At 47.8% G+C, this 18938-nt stretch overlaps 1 protein-coding gene and 1 pseudogene across 1 annotated transcript; both read left to right on the top strand.

Moving 5' to 3' along the window:
- The first annotated feature begins 11913 nt into the window (after positions 1–11913).
- LOC149997719 (C-type lectin domain family 10 member A-like) lies at positions 11914–15606 on the top strand. The gene is made up of 11 exons (XM_090290777.1): positions 11914–12180; positions 12498–12604; positions 12939–13015; positions 13615–13731; positions 14017–14112; positions 14207–14278; positions 14382–14453; positions 14560–14646; positions 14737–14888; positions 14964–15070; positions 15209–15606. The coding sequence occupies exons 3-11, from the start codon at positions 12949–12951 to the stop codon at positions 15363–15365; spliced, it is 927 nt and encodes a 308-aa protein (XP_090146903.1). The 5' UTR covers positions 11914–12180; positions 12498–12604; positions 12939–12948; the 3' UTR covers positions 15366–15606.
- A 1267-nt stretch (positions 15607–16873) lies between these two features.
- LOC149997718 (small ribosomal subunit protein mS35 pseudogene) lies at positions 16874–17783 on the top strand (annotated as a pseudogene).
- The last annotated feature ends 1155 nt before the right edge of the window (positions 17784–18938 follow it).

Below are 18938 nucleotides of genomic sequence, written 5' to 3'. Positions count from 1 at the left end.
CCTCGGTGCGCAGGGTTACTAAGCCAGTACTGGGTCCTCTAAACACCCAGCTCTCTGCCTTCCCCCAAAGGGTCACAGACATTGACACTGCCACAGCAGTTAAATAGACTCCATTCTCTTGGCTTTTCCTTCATACACGAGACAGCTGTGACTGCGCTAAACATCACGTCCTCAACAGCCATAGTGAGCAGGCAACAAGCGGGGCTCCTCTTCCAGATATCTCTCTTTTTTCACGAGGGAAGAAAATCTTTCACAGAAGCCCCAGCACATTTCCAGATCCTCAAATGTCATTGGCCAAAAGTGAGTCACATGTCTTCCCCTAAGCCAATAGCGACAAAAGAGAGTGGGCGTTCCCTAATAGGTCTAAACCAATCAAAATTCAGCCCTTGGTAATAATGCGATGGGAGGGTCAACCCTGGACCTGTTGCTTTCCCAGACCTGCTAGGAAAGGGTTGGAAATGACCAGGGAGAGTGTTGGCCAAAGAGCCCAGGATGACGATCTGCAGTGACAAAGAGGAATAAAGCAAATGGTGAGGAAAGAGACCCTCGGGGTTCCAGCTCCCCTTTCCAGTCTGTCTCAGGGATTCAGCCACTTCTCTGCCCTTGAGTCACCTATTGGTTTTCTAGGGCCGCCTTAACAAAATTCCACAAAAACAACACAAATGTATCATCTCAGAATTCTGGAAGCTAGAGTCTGATATCGAGAAGCTATGCTCCCTCTGAAAGCCGGAGGGAAGAACCCCTCCTTGCGTCTCCCAGCTTCCAGTGGTTTTCGGGCAATCCTTGGCATTCCTTGGTTTGCAAGCTGCAGCGTTTCAGTCTGCCTGTAGGTCACATGGCCTTCTCCCCGGCGTGCCTGTGTCTCCTCTCTTCTTCAGGGGACCCCAGTCATATGGGAGGGAGTAAAGGCCCACCCTTCTCTACTGACCTCAACTAATTACGTCTGCAACCACCTTATCTCCAAAGAAGGTCACATTCACAAGTACTGGGAGTGAGGACTTCAACATATCGTTTTTATTTTTTTAATATTTTATTTATTTATTTTTAGAGAGAGGGGAAGGGAGGGAGAAAGACCTCTCACACTCCCCCAACTGGGAACCTGGCCTGCAACCCAAACATGTGCCCTGACTGGGAATCGAACTGGTAACCTTTTGGTTTGCAGGCTGGCACTCAATCCACTGAGCCACACCAGCCAGGGCTCAACATATCTTTTTAGAAGACACAGTTCAACCTGTAACAGGCTGTGTGAGAAGGAGTGGTCTTTTTGCATTACCTAAATCCAGAGATCTTCTGTAGTTTATATCCAAAAAGTCCTTCTAATATAGGATACATAGGACCCTAAGACACATCCAAACTAGTGCAAAGAAACACTTGTCTCACCATCCCTTCCTCTGGCTCCATCCCCTCCTCACCTAAGACTCCTGGTTTCCAGAAGCAACTTGGAAAACTATATGATTGCCCAAGAACAGCTTTTTCTCCTTTGAACCCAAGTCCTTTTACAGAAGAGGGTCTGGTATAACCTTGAATAACAAATGGTCTGTCTGCATAAGAGAGCCAGCACAGGAAGTTTCCTAAAACTAAGGAACAGTCTTCTTTTAAAATGTATTCTTTCCAGAAAGCAGAAAATTCAGGGTGGCGATGATCATTTTAGTTTGTGAAAGTGTAGCTTTTAAATAACAATTTTTGTTCAATTTGCAGGCTTCCTGATGTGCCAGGTTAGTCGTGCTTCCTCCCAGCCCCTGCCCCTCTTTCTGGATATTGCTGTTCTTAATATGCAGAACCCGTCACCAATTGCACACCTTCATCTAACCCAACCCACCCAAAGCATTCCAGCTTTTCAGAGCTGGGACAGCCTCCCCTTCGTGGTGCCTGTGACTCTGTGACACCCCGACCAGGCCAGAATTGCTTGATTTTGTCTTTGCTGGTGAGCGTGTGTGTGTGTGTGTGTGTGACAATTACAGTGTCAACTTGACTTACTTATTCCAAACTTGCAGACCTTGTGCAAGTTGGTGAAAATTTCTAATTAGATAGTTTTCATGTCATTTATTTGTTTTTTAATTAAAGAAGCCTTTATGCAGTTAGAAAATCTAAGCACACAGAATGATATTACATGGAAAGTATGCAATAATAACATCCGCAGTAGATGCGCTCCCCAGCATCCAACCTTGGGGTAACCACTGTCCCGCCCACCACTTGGGTGCAGTGCCTGGTCTCTCAAGTCTCTGCCCTGAGTTGGAGCAGGTATGCACATAAACCAAGACAAAAGATTCCACTGGATTTCTGAATGAATTTTCAGAACTCACAACAGAAGCAATATTTTGAAAGCCGAGGTGATTCTGGATTTGCAATAGCCAGGCTGTGGAGGAAAAAGATTTTTTAAATTCCAAAGTTTGACTCTCAATTTCAATGGCAGCCAAAGTCGCAGGAAGGAGCAAAACCAGGACCCCAGAGAGGCAGCCCAGTGGAGATCCGACATGAGGAACCTTCATGCATATAAGGGAGAGACAGCGTGTTTTAGAGCAGGATGATCTTCAAACTCTGCCAGTTAGAACCTCTGAACTTCACACTTTAGGGGCTCCTCGCTGGCCCTCCTCCAGCTCCATCCCTTCCCATGGGCAGAGGAATCTGCAGGGCCCAGGTGGCGTGCTCCTTCTGGACCACCTTCTGGATGCCTAGAAGCCTGGATCACCCGCCCCAAACACCCCGAGCCTGTTCCAAGGGACTGTGTGCCTCAACTCCCAGGGTCTGTTTTCTTGGGCTGGCAATGCTGCTGGTGTGCACACCCTGAGCTCTCGCAAGGCAGCCGTGGCAAGCAGTTGTGAGGGGTGTGGGATGTCCACCGGGTGCTGGGGATGTCCTCACATGTGCCCTCCCGCCAGCTCCTCAAAGGACAGGACTGAGCCAGAGGAGGTGAGTGAGGCTCAAGAGGAACTAGCAGAGGCCCTGATTACTTTTAGGGATGGGCCTGTCTCCAGGATCTTCTGCTTGTCTTATCTTTTCTTTCTTTTTAAAAAATATTTTATTTATTTATTTATTTATTTTTAGAGAGAGGGGTAAAGACAGAGAAAGAGAGGGAGAGAAACAGCAATGTGAAAGACAAACATGGATCAGTTGCCTCTCATGCACCCCCAACCAGGGGACCAAACCCACAACCCAGGCATGTGCCCTGACCAGGAATCAACCAGCAACCTTTCACTTTGCAGGAGGACCCTCCAATCAACTGAGCCACACCTGTCAGAGCTCTGTTTTTGCTTTTTTTTTTTTTTTTTTTTAAGGTTTATTTTATTCTCATTCAAGAGAGAGGGGAAGGGACACAGAGAGAGAAACATCTATGTGAGAAACACCAATCGACTTCCTCCTGCATGTGCCCCAGTGGAGGATTGAGCCCACAACCTGGGCATGTGTCCTGACTGGGAATCGAACCGGTGACATTTTGGTTATGGATGACACTTCAGCCAACTGAGCCACACCAGTCAGGATGTCTTCTTATCTTTTCTAAACCCCTGTTCATTCTCACTGTCTGAGCACTTCCAGTCTTTGTAATTCCTTGGCTTCCTTGAGCCAAAGTGGTCGCTGAGGCTGTTGGAGCTGAGATGGAGGCAGAGAGGGGTTGACTAGGGCGGGTATCAGGGCTCCCCTGGGAGGAACTTGAGATGAGGGCTGGAGGTGGTTCTAGAACTGGTTCTGAGGTAGGAAATGAGGTCAGATGGAGACTGAGCCTGGATGTTTGGAATAGAAATGGGGGGTGGGGCTACGTTAGCAGCTGTGGCTGAAACCAGGATCAGGATTGGAGTTGGGTCCAAGGTTGGCATGGGGTTGGGGCTGAAGTTAGAATTAAGATGGGGGTAGATTTGGTTTTGTGTCTGAAGCCAAAAATGAGCTTAGGTCTCAGGCTAAAATTGTTGAGAGGGCTCATGTGGGTCTGGGACTGAGTTTGGGCTTGAGAGTGGGGGCAGGGCTGGGTTCGAGCTGCACATGGTACTGAGCTTGAATTCATCGATGAATTTAGAGCTCAGGTTGAGATGAGATTGGGGCTGAGGGTTGAGTTCAGGCTGGAGCTGAGTCTGAAGCAGTAGATGGAGCTGTGGCTGTGCTGATTCGGGGCTATCCAATCCGATCTAGAGGTCAGGAGAGAGACAGAGTCTCAATCTTCTCCAGTTAGGAATTTAATCTGTGGTCTATACTCCCGTTTATTTGCACCTAAAATACAAAGTCAACCTCTCCTCTACTCCCTCATCTCCTCCCTGCTTCCTCAGTCCAGTTACCTGCAGAAAGTTGGGGAATGTGACTCCTCGGTGCCTTGGGCAGTGCAGGACCCAGGGTCAGGAGATTCCGGGTGGAGGGCCATTAACTCAGTTCTACACAAGTGACGGGGTCCTCCCTGCCTCTGCATGGAGGCACCCCGCATCCTGCAACCTGAGATCTCCCAGCCCCAGGCTGTGGACAGTGACATCAGAAGGGGCTGGAACACAGAAAAACGGTTGTGTAGTTGGCAGAGGAGGAGGAGCCCCACTGAGCACCCCTTCTCCATGGAGCATTTCTTCTCCTTTCCCCTTCTTTCCAGCTCCCCAACTTCCTCATTTTCACCATTTGGGTGAGGGAACAGGACCAGAAGTGGCCAAGGGTAAGGTTTGTTGTTCCCCTCTGCCACATCCTTTTTCACTTCCTGCCTCTGAATTCCAAAAAATTGTTGACTTCAGATATTTTTGACTCAGGTTCAGAGGAACCCATTCCTTTTCTCTTGCCCAAGAATCGGAACTCCTGATCCAGCTTCTAGAATTGGAACTCCTGATCCAGCTTCGTTAAGTGGCTCAACCATCAGGGGACCCAGGTATAGCCTTCCTTCCACTCAGAAGTAAGAGTCAACCGAGGACTCAAGACCATGGGGAAGGAGGAGAGAGGGTGACAGAGATGAGGATTGCCTGGCTGGGCCAGGAGGGAAGAAGCCAGGGACAGGAGCAAACTTTTAGTGAGCATTACGTTTCTAGTTGGGAGTCAGCTAAACCCTTGCCATCCATTAACATTCAATTTCCACAAGAATTTTGGGAGGCATTTTAGATGATAATAGTTCATTGAGCCATGTGCTCAAACTCTTATGTGGGAAGAGCAAGGACTCAAGCTCAGCGTTGCCCACCACCCTGGCCTGGGCTGTCTACATGCACACTGTCTTCACGAAAGGGATTCAGTTCCCACCGGTGAACCCTGTCAATCCTGCTAAGAGGGAATCCTCGAGCCCACACACACATCCCTTTCAACAGAAGGGAACTTGAATGTCTTGAAAGGTGAAGAAGGAAAGCAAATACATTTTGGCTTATATGTTACATATTAATAGGATCATCTGCACCTTGCCTTTTAAAAAATTATTTTATTTTTAGAGAGAGGGGTAGGGAGGGAGAAAGAGAGGGAGAGAAACATTGACTGGGTGCCTCTCGTACATGCCGTGTATGAGACCTTTTTGCTTTGCAGGATCACACACCAACCAACTGAGCCACACTGGCCACACCAGTCAGGGCTGTACCTTGCCTTTTTAAAATGAACAATATTGCATAAACTTCCCTTCATATCAGAAATAAAGATATATCCCACTCATTTTAGCATCTGTATAGTGTCTTATTTGTTCTCTCTTAGGCAAGGAAATGACTGCTGTGTTCAGGGAGGGCCACGGAGGCCGGTGTGGCTGGAGTGGACTGAGCCCGCGCCGAGGAGCAGCAGGTGAGCCGGGAGGGCCAAGGGGTGTGGAGTAATGGGGCATTGAAGGCCACTGGAAAGGACTTGCTTTTCATCTCGGTCCAACAGGAAGACTCTGGAAAGTCTGGACACAGAAATCATATGATGGGCTCACGTTATAACAAGGTCATTCTGCTGCTGGGTTGTATGTGACTAGCAGGAAGGGTGGCAAGGCCGAGAGCATCCAGGTGGGGCCATTGTGGTATTCCAGGTGAGATGCCATGACGGCTTGGCCAAGGTAATGAAAAGGAAGGGGGGAAAAGTATTCACATTTTCGATGTTTTTGTTTTGTTTAAGATTTTTTAAATTTATTTTTAGAGAGAGGGGAAGGGAGGGAGAAAGAGAGGGAGAGACACATCATTGTGTGAGAGAGGCATCAATCGAATGTCTTTTGCACACCCCCAGTTGGGGACCTGGCCCACAACCCAGGTATGTACCCCGACCGGGAATCGAACTGGTGATCCTTCTGTTTACAGTCTGTTGCTCAATCCACTGAACCACACTAGCCAGGGCTGGATGTACTTTTAAGGTAGAGCTGCCAGGACTTGCTGATGGATTAGTTGAGGGATTTGAGAGAATGACAGAGTCAAGGATAATTTCAGGTTTGGGGCCAAGAAACTAGAAGGATGGAGTCCCGGTTGATTGAGATGAGGAAGGTTGTGAGGGAAGCTGGTTCTGTGGGTGGGGTGGGCACATGAGTCTTGCTTTGCACACATTGAGTTTGAACAGCCATTGACTTCCTAATGGTGGTTTATTCTTTTTTCCCCTGTGTTCTTTGGTCAACATTGATCATTTCTTCAAAAAGGTTTAGTCAGTCCCAGCAAGACACAGATGGCAACACAAAAAGATGACACTGAAAAGACTTTAATGAGGGGACATTTATAGAGTGTGAAAGGGAGTGAGAACAACAAAGACGGGTGGAGCCCCCCTGACTGGGAGCAGCAATGCTGCCACTGCGCCCTGGGGGGACGCAGAGGAGGCAATGCCATGCCGGAGCCCTGGGAGCCTCTGCAGTGTGGAAGATGGCCATCCGGAAGGCGCATTAGAATGCAGCTCCCCCAAAGCCGAAACAACTAGAGGAGAGCAGGAGAACCAATGCTCAGCAGTTCTCTTTTCCTGCTCTCTGAGCTCCTCCCAGTGCCTGCCTTCTACTGGAAGGGCCCAGAAAGGTCATATGGCAAGGGAGTTGTCATGATGTTGTGCGTAGCAGTCAGCTTCCTGGAACACAGCTGTGCAGAAAAGAATGGAGACTGTTTCTGGAGAAAGACCCAAAGACTAACCAGCACCGCTCCCTATTTTCACCACTCAGCATTTATTCTTGGCTGAAGAAATTCATGTCCCCAATGACGAGGGGTAAACACAGATGGTTGTTGTATCATTAAGTGATGATTAATCAGTCACACTTTGAGCTGGGACCTTAATGTATTGTTAGCCTTGACAAGTACAATTCATATGAGTTAGCAGGGAGGAAGGGGGGATTAATTAACATGATCTACAGTTCTATTGTCTCTTTCAGTAGCTGGTCATGAGTCATGAAACGGTATACATAGTTTCCTTCCTCCACCCTCTTTTCCATGGTCCCTTTAAGCTCTGCTAGAACCTCATTTTATCACGGTTGTTTGGCACTTGATGGGTTGACCACGCAACGCAAGCACTTTTAGTTCCTGTCTTGCCTTAGTTGCCACTGTTTGCCGCTGACCATTACTACCGGCCACAGAAGGACTAAAGCCACTACAGCAACTCCTCTAGGTTTCAGATATAGTCCTCCTTGCCCCAGAATGTAACAACCTCCCATTGGCCTCTGGGTCATTGGGATCAATCTCTTCTAGCCGATTAAGAACGCTCTTCTCTGCCTGTTGTTGGAGCCTAAATGAACAGGATTATTCTTAGATGCAAATTTAATGGAACAATGACTATTTCCTTATGGAAACATTCTTTACTTGGGCACTAAGATCTCCAAACTTACTTAGCCCAAGATTGCAAGATAGGAAGCAAAAAATCTGTAAGCGGAGTATTAGGTATATTAGTGAGAGGACACACTCCCACCTCCAGCCTGGTTCCCAGACTGCATTGTCTCCAAGAGGGATACGGCATATATATTGTCTAAGGCATATTCCATATCCTGTAGAACAGCACCCCCAATCTTGGAGGGTATTATCTCCTATCTGGTGCTGTAACTGAGCCTTTAGAGAACTATCCCACCACTTAGTCAAGCTATCCATCTGAGTGCCAGACACCTGAGTACCATGGGATCAGTTCACTGCTCTACTTCCTTCATTATGAACTGAGTTCCTTAGTTGGGGGTGATAGCGTGAGAGATAACATGCTACATATATGTTCATGAATAGAGCTGCTGGCAGAAGCATTGTGGGGAAGGAAATCATATCCATATTCAGAATATGTGCTTACTCCTCTGAGAACTTATTGCTGCTTCCTTCATGATGCAAGGAGTCCATTGTACAATAATTAACCTGCCGTAACATAAATGGCACCATATCAGGGGCTCGGTGTTGGCCTCTGCTTAAGGCAGGATGGGCACTAAGCAGTAGCAATAGTCAGATTGTTAAGCTAATAATGTATAGACTCCAGCCCTGGTTACTCACAGCAACTTTTTACATGAGTCAGTTGAGTAAGCACCAGGTATAGTTGACTGGCATAGGTTATATGACCCACTGGTGATTGAAAGCCACTTCATCCATGGATGTCTTCTGGGAGCAATTTACAGGGGATACAAATATCTTCCCCCTCTATGCCCATTCTGAAATGTGCAGCTATACATCGGTTCCCCCGAAGATGTCAACAATTTTCTGTTCCTGTTCTTCCCAAGGCACTGACCAGCTAGTGAACTCATTAAAGCACTGCTCATAGGTAAGTATAGATCCATACTTCTGGCCGTATCTCCTTCCACCTAAAATAGACAACCAAATATACTGCCCAGCGATCTGCCTTTGGAGAAGAATTCCCTTCACCATTGCCTTTTGGGGCATCCCCTAAAAAAGGCTGTACTGCAGCAGCTATATACTTGTGCAAGTTGATAGCACAGCTTGAAGGGCCATCTTCAAATCAGGACTATGGTTTTTACTCTTCCATTAGCTGGTTATATGGAACTCACCATAAGGTCCTAGGTGTGAACTGAAGAAGCTGCAGCAAGGCATCAGGAATAGGTACAGTGGACCTGTCAATCACCCACTGAAACAATAGTGCCCTCTGGAATCATCTGGTATGTATGAAACATTTCTATTTTATAATTTATTGCAATACACATTTCATTCCATGGTTTTGATCTTCAAATAAAACTGAGATCATGATGGAGATCTGGAGTTGCTTTGTCACTCAAATTTTAGTTAGTTTGGTATTGAATCTCTACCAAGCCCTAGGAGCAAGCCCAGGAGCTGCTTTCCCAATGGAGAACAATGGTAAACAGAGGGCACTATTTTATTCCAAAATCCTGAAGTCTACACTGTGATTCCCATACTGGGATTTGCCAGAGGCTCAATATAGTACCCTTTCTTCCCTTAGAAAGTCCCAATATTATTGGGTCTGCTCCGTTGTAAGGCCTAAATCACAGAAAATCTTACTCTTCAGTCTGGATCTGATACAAAGCCTTTTCTAGCTCTAGACCTATTGTAACACTGTAGCCTTATAGGTTATTCAGTTAATGGTTCAGATCAACACACCCCCATGTGCTAGGTGTTTTTTCAAAAATTCAAGGACATTCAAAGCATCTTTCCTCTTTCCTTGTGCGGGGCAGTGCAATGTGGCAACTTGGCTCAAACATTTGAAGGGCAGTCTGACAGACCCACGACCACTGGAATGCAGCTAAGTTTGTCACGCTCCTCCAGCAAAGACATCAAGGGTGCTCGCTCCTTTCTCCTCGTCTAGTCAAATTAGTATCACGTTATTAATATACAATAGGACCATGATATTTTGTGCAACAGCAAGGTGATACAAGTCCCAGATGCCCTTCAGACTACATTAGGACAAAGAACAGTGGAGTCAGCATAGAGTTGACAGCAGAGTTGACACAGCCCATATACTACGATAGAGAACAGTAACTTTGACATAGGCGAGACAGTGACCGTGCACTGCTGTGCTTGCCCATGAAGGCAAATTGTTTCTCATTATCTTTGTGGGTAGAAAAAATTTTTTAAAGCATTTGATAAGTAAATACCTGTGTATTAGGTACCAGTATGCCGCAAGGCAGTGGAGGTTTTTTGGAGTCAGAGTTTTCCTTCTCTGATGTGCCCTGACTGGAAGATCAAACCAGCGACACTTAGCTCGCAGGCTGACGCTCAATCCACTGAGCCAAACCAGCCAGGGGAAAGGCTAAGGGAGTAAACCCCGACAGAAAATCCGGAGCCGGAGTCCCTAAGGCGGTTTGACGTTGTAGTCAACACCGGCAACTCCTGCGGCGCACCTGAAGCCAAGCTGTATTGACTCCGTCTTTCCCTTGGATCCTTCAGCTGTGAAGAGAGGGGGGGTCTGCTGCATGGGCAACAGCAGACCCTCCATATCACTCCACCCATGCTCTGTAGCTTCAGCTCCACTGGAGAGAACACTCCAGCGTCATCACAAGATGTCGATTCAACACGGGAGGAGACAGATACCGTGTCACTCCCGAGTCGGACTGCACAGCCATTCTCGGCGGTGCAGATAGACTCTTAAGAAGCTACACCATCGTCTCTCGAGACAGACGGCTGCCGACGACGACGACGAGGTACCAGTGAATGTGTTAAATTGTTTCTGTGAAGATCATTCATCCTGAACCTTATTTACAATTGTATCACAACTTAGTTAAGTTTTATAATTGTCCATAGACAAAATTTTCCTGGACTTTGGTAGTCTGACACCACATGACTCTAGATTTGCTGACCATCCTACAGGAGGCTTATTGCATTTATTGCTACTTCCTGTTGCACCTGTTTAAATGAATTAGGGCAAGTCAGCCTTTTTTTAGTGATCAAGGAAAATCTTTTGAGATTATTTATGATCACAAGCGGAGACTTTTTAGAAAAAGTATCTAAAACTTAGAGATAGGCAAGACAGAGAACGCTTGTCAAACAAGAACACTGTCTGACAGACTTACTCAAGAACTAGCAAACTCTTTAGGAGAAATATACCTTTGTCTAACTTATATGTAATATTGATTAGCATATGTTAAGACTTTATAAGAAAGCTGATTGCAAGGCAAATTGTTCTTGTCTAATAACAATGCAAATTATTTCTGTTTGGTAGAAAATATTACCCAAAGATTACAGGTTTATTGCCCAGTAGAGCAAGTAAATTTTGCATCTGATTTAGGAAAGGTATTCCAGTAATCTTTTTTTCTATTTTTATCAACATTTCCGTTTATGCTATATTCCCCTTTATTTACTTTACATTGCTATTGACTCCTTCATTAATGAGTTAAATAGATTTTAACTGACTTTAAAAATATAATGTATAGTCAGGAAATATACATACAAGAAGATATAAAATAAAATGTTTTGACATAACTTTCTCTAATCATTGGCACCATAATGACAGCTTAAAATGCAAAAAGCTAGTATTTAAAAAAAACTTCTAGAACTAACAAAATAATTTGTCAATATGCCTGAGTAAAGGTAATTATAAAATATTAGTTATTTAAACCAAGGCTCTCAGTGTGTGGACCATGAACTCCTTAAGGTCCCTGAAATCTTGTCAGGGGTCCGCAAGGTCAAGATTATTTTTGCAATAATGATAATGATTCAAAGTGCCTCCCATGATTCTGGTAGGAACTAAATGGTTAATTTTCAGCAAGTGCCTAGCACACTCTGCATCACAAATTTGATGCTCAATAAATTTTATTCCTGTTCCCAGCCCCTCCCCTCCCAATCTGGCCATGAATCCTACTCCCCTCCCCTCTTCCCTCCCTTTCAGTGGAGTGAGGAGGGCCAGGCAGGGCAGGAGGAGCGTGATGGCTGATGCTCCAGAGGAAGATCAGGTGCCAGGGACTCGAGTCACGACTGAACAAGGGCAAACCCGGGTGTACAATGATGGAGACACCAACAATTCCGGAAATTCAGATACAGGAAGTGAAAGGGGGCAGTGGAGCCAAGAAGAAAGGCCAGATTGCACCTCTGATCTCCCAAATGATAAAAATGAGGAAGTCAGGAAAACTGAAAAGAAATGAAAAGAGAAGAGACACACCCTGGAGGAGGAGAGCAAAGCTGGCCCCGTATATAACATCTTCACACGTGCAGTCTCCTCTTGTGTCCCGGTTATTATACTGCCCGAAGTCAAGGACACGGGAGACCCCAGGTTATAGACTCCTGAGCTTTCAGACACAGAGACCAGCAGGACTCCCAGGATTCATGAGACTCCTTCCTCAGTCATCTCTACCCCACTCTCCAGGATTTTGTTTTATCCAGCTCTGCTCGTAGCTACCCAACCCAGCAAACTGAAGAATCACAGCCTCCAGACTTTGCACAGGTAACTGGGCTGGGGATGCAGGTGAGATCAAGGGGACAGGGAGGGAGTCAGAGAAAGCAGGAGGAGGGGCTGTGGTTCTCAAGTGGGACGAATAGGAAGAGATACAAAAAGGCAGCTGGGAGATTTATTGAGCGAGTGGAGATTCTATGCACAAAACTGGATTAGGGTTGAAGTATGGCAGCCAAACCTCAGTCACAAACTGAGACTCACACTCAGCCCCATCTCCAGCCCAGTCCCAGTCCCATCGTCAGCTCCCAGCCAGGCCATGCCCCTAACCTCTAACACTAACCCCAGCTCGTCCTTTAACCTCCAACCAGAGCTTCAGCCCCAGAGTTAACTTGGACCTTGACACCAGCCGCAACCCAACTTCCTCAGGTTCCAGCTTCAGGACCAAGCCCAAGCCCCACTCCACCCATTGCAACAAGTGAGTATGGACACCGGTCCTAGCAGGAAACACAACCCTGACCACAGGCCCAGTGTTAGACCTGGTCCTAGTCATACCTTTAGCTCCAACTTCACCTCCACCTCAATCCCACTCTCAACCCTACCCCAGCCAAGGACTAGTCCTGACTTCACTTCCAACCTCAGCTGCAAACCCAGGTCCAACCCATTCCCAGTCCTAACCCCTGGCTCATCCTCAACCTAATCGTCTTCTCTCACCTCAACTCCAGCCCTGACCTCAGTTCCAACGTAGTCCCAGCCTCCCCTGTCCCCCCAATTCAGTCTCAGCCTGGTCCCTGGCCCTGCCTCCATTTCAGCCCGGACAGCATGACAATGCCGTATGAAAATCTCCAGTCCTTGGAGAGTGAGAAGAAAAGCCAGGGATTTAGAAATGGTAAGAAGGAAGGAGAAAGGGTGTCCCCTAAAACACCCTCTTCAAATGTTTAGAAGGATTTCTGTCATCACGGAACATCTGCACCTCTACCCTGGGCACTGGTGGGGTACCCCCCTCCAAGAGGGTCAGGCCCCAGTCCCTGGAGCTCCAGTATGAAGAGGATTCAAGGTCCTGAGAATGACAGGGTCAGGGAGTACCACAGCGGGCCTGGTGGCCTACACTCTGGGGGAGGGCATGAGCATTTGCCCAGGGGAAGCGAATAGTCATGTTTGGGGGGAAAACACTTGCTGACCTGACAATACAGATAAGCATGAGCCTGCGGAGGGCCTGACTGCGCCATCTCACTGTGTTCTCCTGTCCCCCTCCCAGCTCTCATGATAAGACCTTACATACCTTGTCACCAGGGGGGTTAGGGGCCCAGGTGTCTGAGGAGAGTGCTGGCCCACGAGGGGTCAGAGGCCTGGGCATCTGCTGCACCACAGGTTCCCCAGCATCACCCGCGCCAGCCTTCATCCCTGACAGGCTCCTGGAGCCTCTTCTCCTCTCCTGTCTCTCTCCTGTCCTGGTCCTCCTTGTCCTGACGTCATCTTCTCTTGCAGGGCTGCCTGCACTCCAGGTCTTCCTGCAGCATCTCTGCTCCGGACCCCGCCCCCTCCTGCTTTCCCTGGGCCTCAGCCTCCTACTGCTGGTTGGCATCTGTGTGATCGCATCCAAAAGTAAGGGTCACGGGGGGGGGGCAGTAGTGGGGGCAATAGTGGGGGTTCAGTAATGTGGGCGCTGATGATAATCATGATGGATCATGGGTAATGTAGTCAAATTACCTAACGTCTCTCAGCCTTAGTTTCCTCACCTGCAAGCTTGGACAACAACAGTGCCTGTCCCTTTGGGTGGGGTGGCAGTGAGGACCCAGTGAGACAATGCATGCCAAGTGCTCTGCTCGGTGCCAGTACATAGAGCACCCGATGACCCTTAAGCACTCAGTGTCCCACCTGCCTGATCAGATTCCAAGAATCAGAGGGACCTGGAGACTCTGAGAGCAACTTTCCACAACTTCACTTTAAACAATTCGGCTGAGGTCCAGAAGCTGCATGCCCAGGGTGAGCCCAACCAGAAGGGGCTGGGGACTGGGATGGGTGGGGGTGGGGTGGGGTGGGAGCTGACCCCTCAGCACTGAGTCCCCATGTCCTCCAGGTGCCAGTTTGCAAGAAACAATAACATCTCTGAAAGCTTCCGTGGAAAACCAAAGGCAGCAGCTGCAAGCGGGTGAGAGAGCCCCCAGCGCTGCGTGTGCAGGGGCAGGGGCTGGGCTCTGGGGGGGGCGGGGAGCGGCCTGGGGTGCTGAGTGCCCTCTCTCCGCATCCCCCAGCCAGCAGCTTGAATGAAAAGGTGGTTTCTCTGGAGAGCAAGCTGGAGAAAGAGCAGCAGGAACTTGTATCAGGTGAGGCCTTTTCTCCCCTCTCCTGGGCCTGATGTGGTGGGACGGCAAGGGGGGGCCTAGGCCGGGCCCCTGCACTGTCCTCACTGCTCTTCTGTGTCTGTCCCAGATTATTCTGACATGGTCGTGAGAATCCAGGAGCTGGTCAAAGGCTTGAACTCCCTGAGTTGCGAGATGGCTGAGCTCAAGAGCAACAGTGAGTGGTGTGCAGGGAGTGCCCAGCCCCACATCCTGCCCTCCTCCCACAGGGCAGCATCTCAGACCCTCCCCCACACCCACCCTGCAGGCTCCCAAAAGGCCTGCTGCCCTGTTAACTGGATGCAGCACGAAGGCAGCTGCTACTGGTTCTCTCAGACGCAGAAGTCCTGGCCTGAGGCCGAGAAGCACTGCCAGCTGGAGAACGCGCACCTGGTGGTGGTCGGCTCCTTGGAGGAACAGGTGAGGGCTGGGAGGTCTTCTTTGGGTGGCTGGTTGGTCTGTGGAGAAGTCACCACCCTCCTCTTTTCTCCTCAGGAATTTCTCGAGCACCACACAGGCTCTGTGTACACCTGGATTGGCCTCACTGACCAACATGGTCCCTGGACGTGGGTGGATGGGACAGACTATGAGAGGGGCTTCAAGTGAGTGTGTGTGCTCTGCGCTCTGTCCCTTCGGCCTGGGTCCCGCTGTCCCTGCTGGGTGGGTTCCAGGGCAGGAGAGGCTCTTCGGCTTGGCTAAGGGTCTGGCTTCCTGGGCCCACTTCTCTCTGGTGTCCCTAGGTTCTGGAGTCCAGAGCAGCCAGACAATTGGCATGGACATGGGCTTGGGGGAGGTGAAGACTGTGTCCACACCACATATGACAGGCGATGGAACGATAATGCCTGCACGAAGTCCTTCCGCTGGGTCTGCGAGACAAAGCTGTACCGGGCCAACTAGGAGCCTCCTCTCCCCTAATTTATTTCCCGAATGCCTTTACTGGCTAAAGAAACCTGAACTGGCGATTCTCCTTTCTGCAGGCCTCCTGCCTCTTCTCTGGGATATTTTCATCCAGGATTTTAAGGGAAGGGGGGAGGATGGTGTCTGAGGAATGAAACTGATGTTCGATGGGGCGGGTAGATTGAAACCATGCCACTTTCTGCAGTTTGCAGGTTGTTATTGTCAACTTTTTTAGAGTAAAAAGAAGATAAATATACAAAACATTCTGAGTTGTCTGATTTATTGGGGATTAGGAATGGAAATGGGCTTGTTGCACCAGGTAATCATGGGCAGGCAGTGGGGCATCGGGAAAACTATTGGCTTTGAGCCAGATGGCAGATTCATTATTTACAAGTGTGTGATTTAGGGCGCGTTACTCTGCTCTCTGATTCGCAACTGGAAAACCGTCCTCCTGCAGCAGCCCCCCAGAATAGAACCACCCCTTTGTGTGCAGTGCTCACAAAGCTTCAGATGAAACTCCTTAGTTTCTGCTGCATGCAGGACAGTGAAGAGAAGTAGCAGCCACAGACACCAAATACAGTGAGTCAAAGCTGAGGCCAGTCTTGGCTCATGCTGTGGACTTGCCTAAATGTCTCAAAGGTTCACAAAGGGCAAACACAGCATCTGGCCTTGGTGTGCCCTGTACAAGAATCTTGCTAAGCAGCCCCAGGCTCGGCATTAGCCGCTTGGCCTCTCCTGGGCACCTGCAAGCCCAGCACAAGTAGCACCGAGCTGCAGATTGATTTGTAACTTAGGCTGAATGGTCCTGAGCAGGACATGGGGGTGACTGACCTTTGCCTGCACCTCCATGGAGTCCCCAGAGCCCAGATCACCTGGTAGCCAGCTTCAGACCACACTGGAGTACCACCCGACCACCTCCATGAGCAGCACATTCAAGGGGTGTACTCAGAGGGCCCCACTGGGGCGAGTCTTGCTCTGTGGGGTTTGCTCCCTGCACAGCAGTTCCTCCGCTGTAGCTGTGACCAGTCATTGTAGCTGGTGGGCCTGGGGGTAAATCCCTCCCACGATGTGCTGACAGCTATCAAAGCTCAAGAACAAAAAACAGGGCACAGACAGCCCACACAGTGGGGGGTGCACCTGGACAGCCTGGCTTGGGTGATCTGAAGGCTGCACCCCTGGGCCCCACAGGACACCTGCTATATAAGGCCACTCTACCAAGACTGGGAGACGTAGCAGCTCTACCTAATACATGGAAACAAACACAGGGAAGAAGCCAAAATGAGGAGACCAAAAAAAAAAAAAAAAAAAAAAAAACACTGTCCCAAATGAAAGAAAAGAATATAACTTTGGAAAAAGAACTAAACAAAATGAAGATAAGCAATCTACCAGATGTAGAGTTCAAAACACCAGTTATAAGGATGCTCAGTGATCTCAGTGAGAACTTCAGCAAAGAAATAGGAAACATAAAAAAGAACCAGTCATCAATAAAGAATACAATAACTGAAAAGATGACTTTAAAGAGCCCAAATTTTCTGCATTTGACTTCTGCAATAATTAAAAAGCTCTGTGAGCCCTGGCTGGTGTGGCTCAATGGATTGAGCACCAGCCTGTGGACCAAAGGGTCGCCAGTTTGATTCCCAGTCAGGGCACAAGCCTGGGTTGTGGGATAGGTCTCCAGTTGGGGGCGCATGAAAGGCAACCCCACATTGATGTTTCTCTCCCTCTCTTCCCCCCTCCCTTCCCCTCTCTCTAAGATAAATAAATAAATAAATAATCTTAAAAAAGACACTGTGAAGCTCTTAAAAATTTTTGTACTGAGGGGTCAGCTACACCAGGCAGTGATGAAAAATGCAAGAAGCATTCTGTAATTGCAATTGACGCAGCTGATTATGTTTCTCATCAGGCGTCTGTTTGAAGCCCCAACGCACGAGTAGTCACCTTAAAGGTAAAACTTTCCGGTTTGAATTCAGATGATCATGCAAAGAAGAAACTTATTAAACTTGTAGGCAAGTGATACTGTAAGACCACAGATGTGCTTACCATTAAAACAGGTAGGTTTAAAGGTAAAGAGACAGAATTATGATTATGCAATGTATCTGCTAACAATTTTATACCAGGAGTCTTGGAAGAATGACAGAAAAATGAGACTGAATAAGACATGGAAGCGTATGTATGGAAAAATAGCTCCTCAGAAAAAAATATCCTGGAAACACCTCTCCAGATCAGAGCTGCAGAGAAAAACCTGGAAGTGAATGAAGAAGAGCTCCTTGGTATGAAAGAAGTTGAAGATTACAAAAAGGCTGCTGTTTGTCTTAAGAATAAGGGAACAATGAAAATACCCTTTCTTGATATAAAGAATCAGTGAAGAGACTATTAAATCTGGCACAAATTATGGAGAAAAAAAATGAACATATGTGAAGAGTTTATATAAAATGCAGATGGATTTTAAACATATAGAAAGTGAAACTGTACATAAGAGGGGATTACTGTAATGAGAATTTGTTAATGTGTCTAGTTACAAGATAATCATGACCTGAATCCCTGGCATTTGAGCATCGTCCGGGGCCTCAGACACTGAGCACCCACAGTTTTTTTCTAGCTCACCTCACTCTACCCAGAAGGAGGGGAGAGGGTAAAGAAGAGTAGGATTTCTGGCCAGATTGGGACAGGAGAAGATGAAGACACTTTTTTTGAGCATCACAACCGTGGTCAGGGTCGTGCCAGGCACTTGCTCTACATTAACCATTCATTTCCCACAAGAACCATGAGAGACGTTTTGGATGATGAACCAAGGCTCAGAGCCATTGCATGACCTGCTCCAGGTCACACTCCCTGGGAAGCGGAAGAGCCAGACGTCCTGTCTGGCGCTGCCCGGCACCCTGCACACTCACTGTCTTCATGAGAGGGGTTCACTTTCACCCTGGAAACTCTGTTAACCTCTCATACCTATTGTCTTTTCAGAATGAAGGAACTTTATAATGTCTTGAAGACAGAGAAGAAAGCCAATCAATTTTAGACTATGTTTTCTATATAAATGAGATTGTGTGTGCTGCTTTTTAAATTCAATTAACTATGTATCAGGACCATTTCTCAATCAGTTTATAAAATATTCTTTATTCATTTCTCATCATCATTTCACTTCATATTATGCACCATTACTTGTTTACTAGATTTCACTACTGATGGACATTTACGTTGTTTTCAGTTTGTTTTCTTGTTCTGCTTTTACTTATTATTTGGTATTCTGACTAGTATTTTTCTGAAGTCAGGGTACAAGCTATTTATCAGGGGTCAGCACCTGTGAAAGGAAGAGGGGAAAGGGAAGAGTGGGCAGGGGAGACGGTAAACAGCTGTGAAGATCCCACAAACTTCAACTGTGCCTGTCAGAGCTGTTCATCACTGGGCTGAATCTGGGCCGAGCCTGGGCCTTTAACACCCTCCTTGCACAGTTACCAGATGAGGGTCACCCCAGCAGGGGTGTGACCTGACGGGCAAGGGTTGTCTGTACAGGCCACACTCCCCACACCGGCACCAAGTCCTTCCTGGAAGGGCGGGTCTCTGGGTAGCTCATCT

Source organism: Furipterus horrens, unplaced genomic scaffold (genome assembly GCF_987537825.1).
Source record: "Furipterus horrens unplaced genomic scaffold, mFurHor1.1.pri manual_scaffold_11, whole genome shotgun sequence".
Lineage (NCBI taxonomy): Eukaryota > Metazoa > Chordata > Mammalia > Chiroptera > Furipteridae > Furipterus > Furipterus horrens.
This window is presented reverse-complemented; position numbering and strand designations above follow the sequence as displayed.

Excerpts from the sequence above, each read along its gene's own strand:
- LOC149997719 (XM_090290777.1), top strand. The coding sequence starts at position 12,949 with ATGACAATGCCGTATGAAAATCTCCAGTCCTTGGAGAGTGAGAAGAAA. Across the intron at positions 14,113-14,206 it reads CCAGAAGCTGCATGCCCAGG|GTGCCAGTTTGCAAGAAACA; the intron begins GTGAGCCCAACC and ends CATGTCCTCCAG. Across the intron at positions 14,889-14,963 it reads TCGGCTCCTTGGAGGAACAG|GAATTTCTCGAGCACCACAC; the intron begins GTGAGGGCTGGG and ends TTTTCTCCTCAG.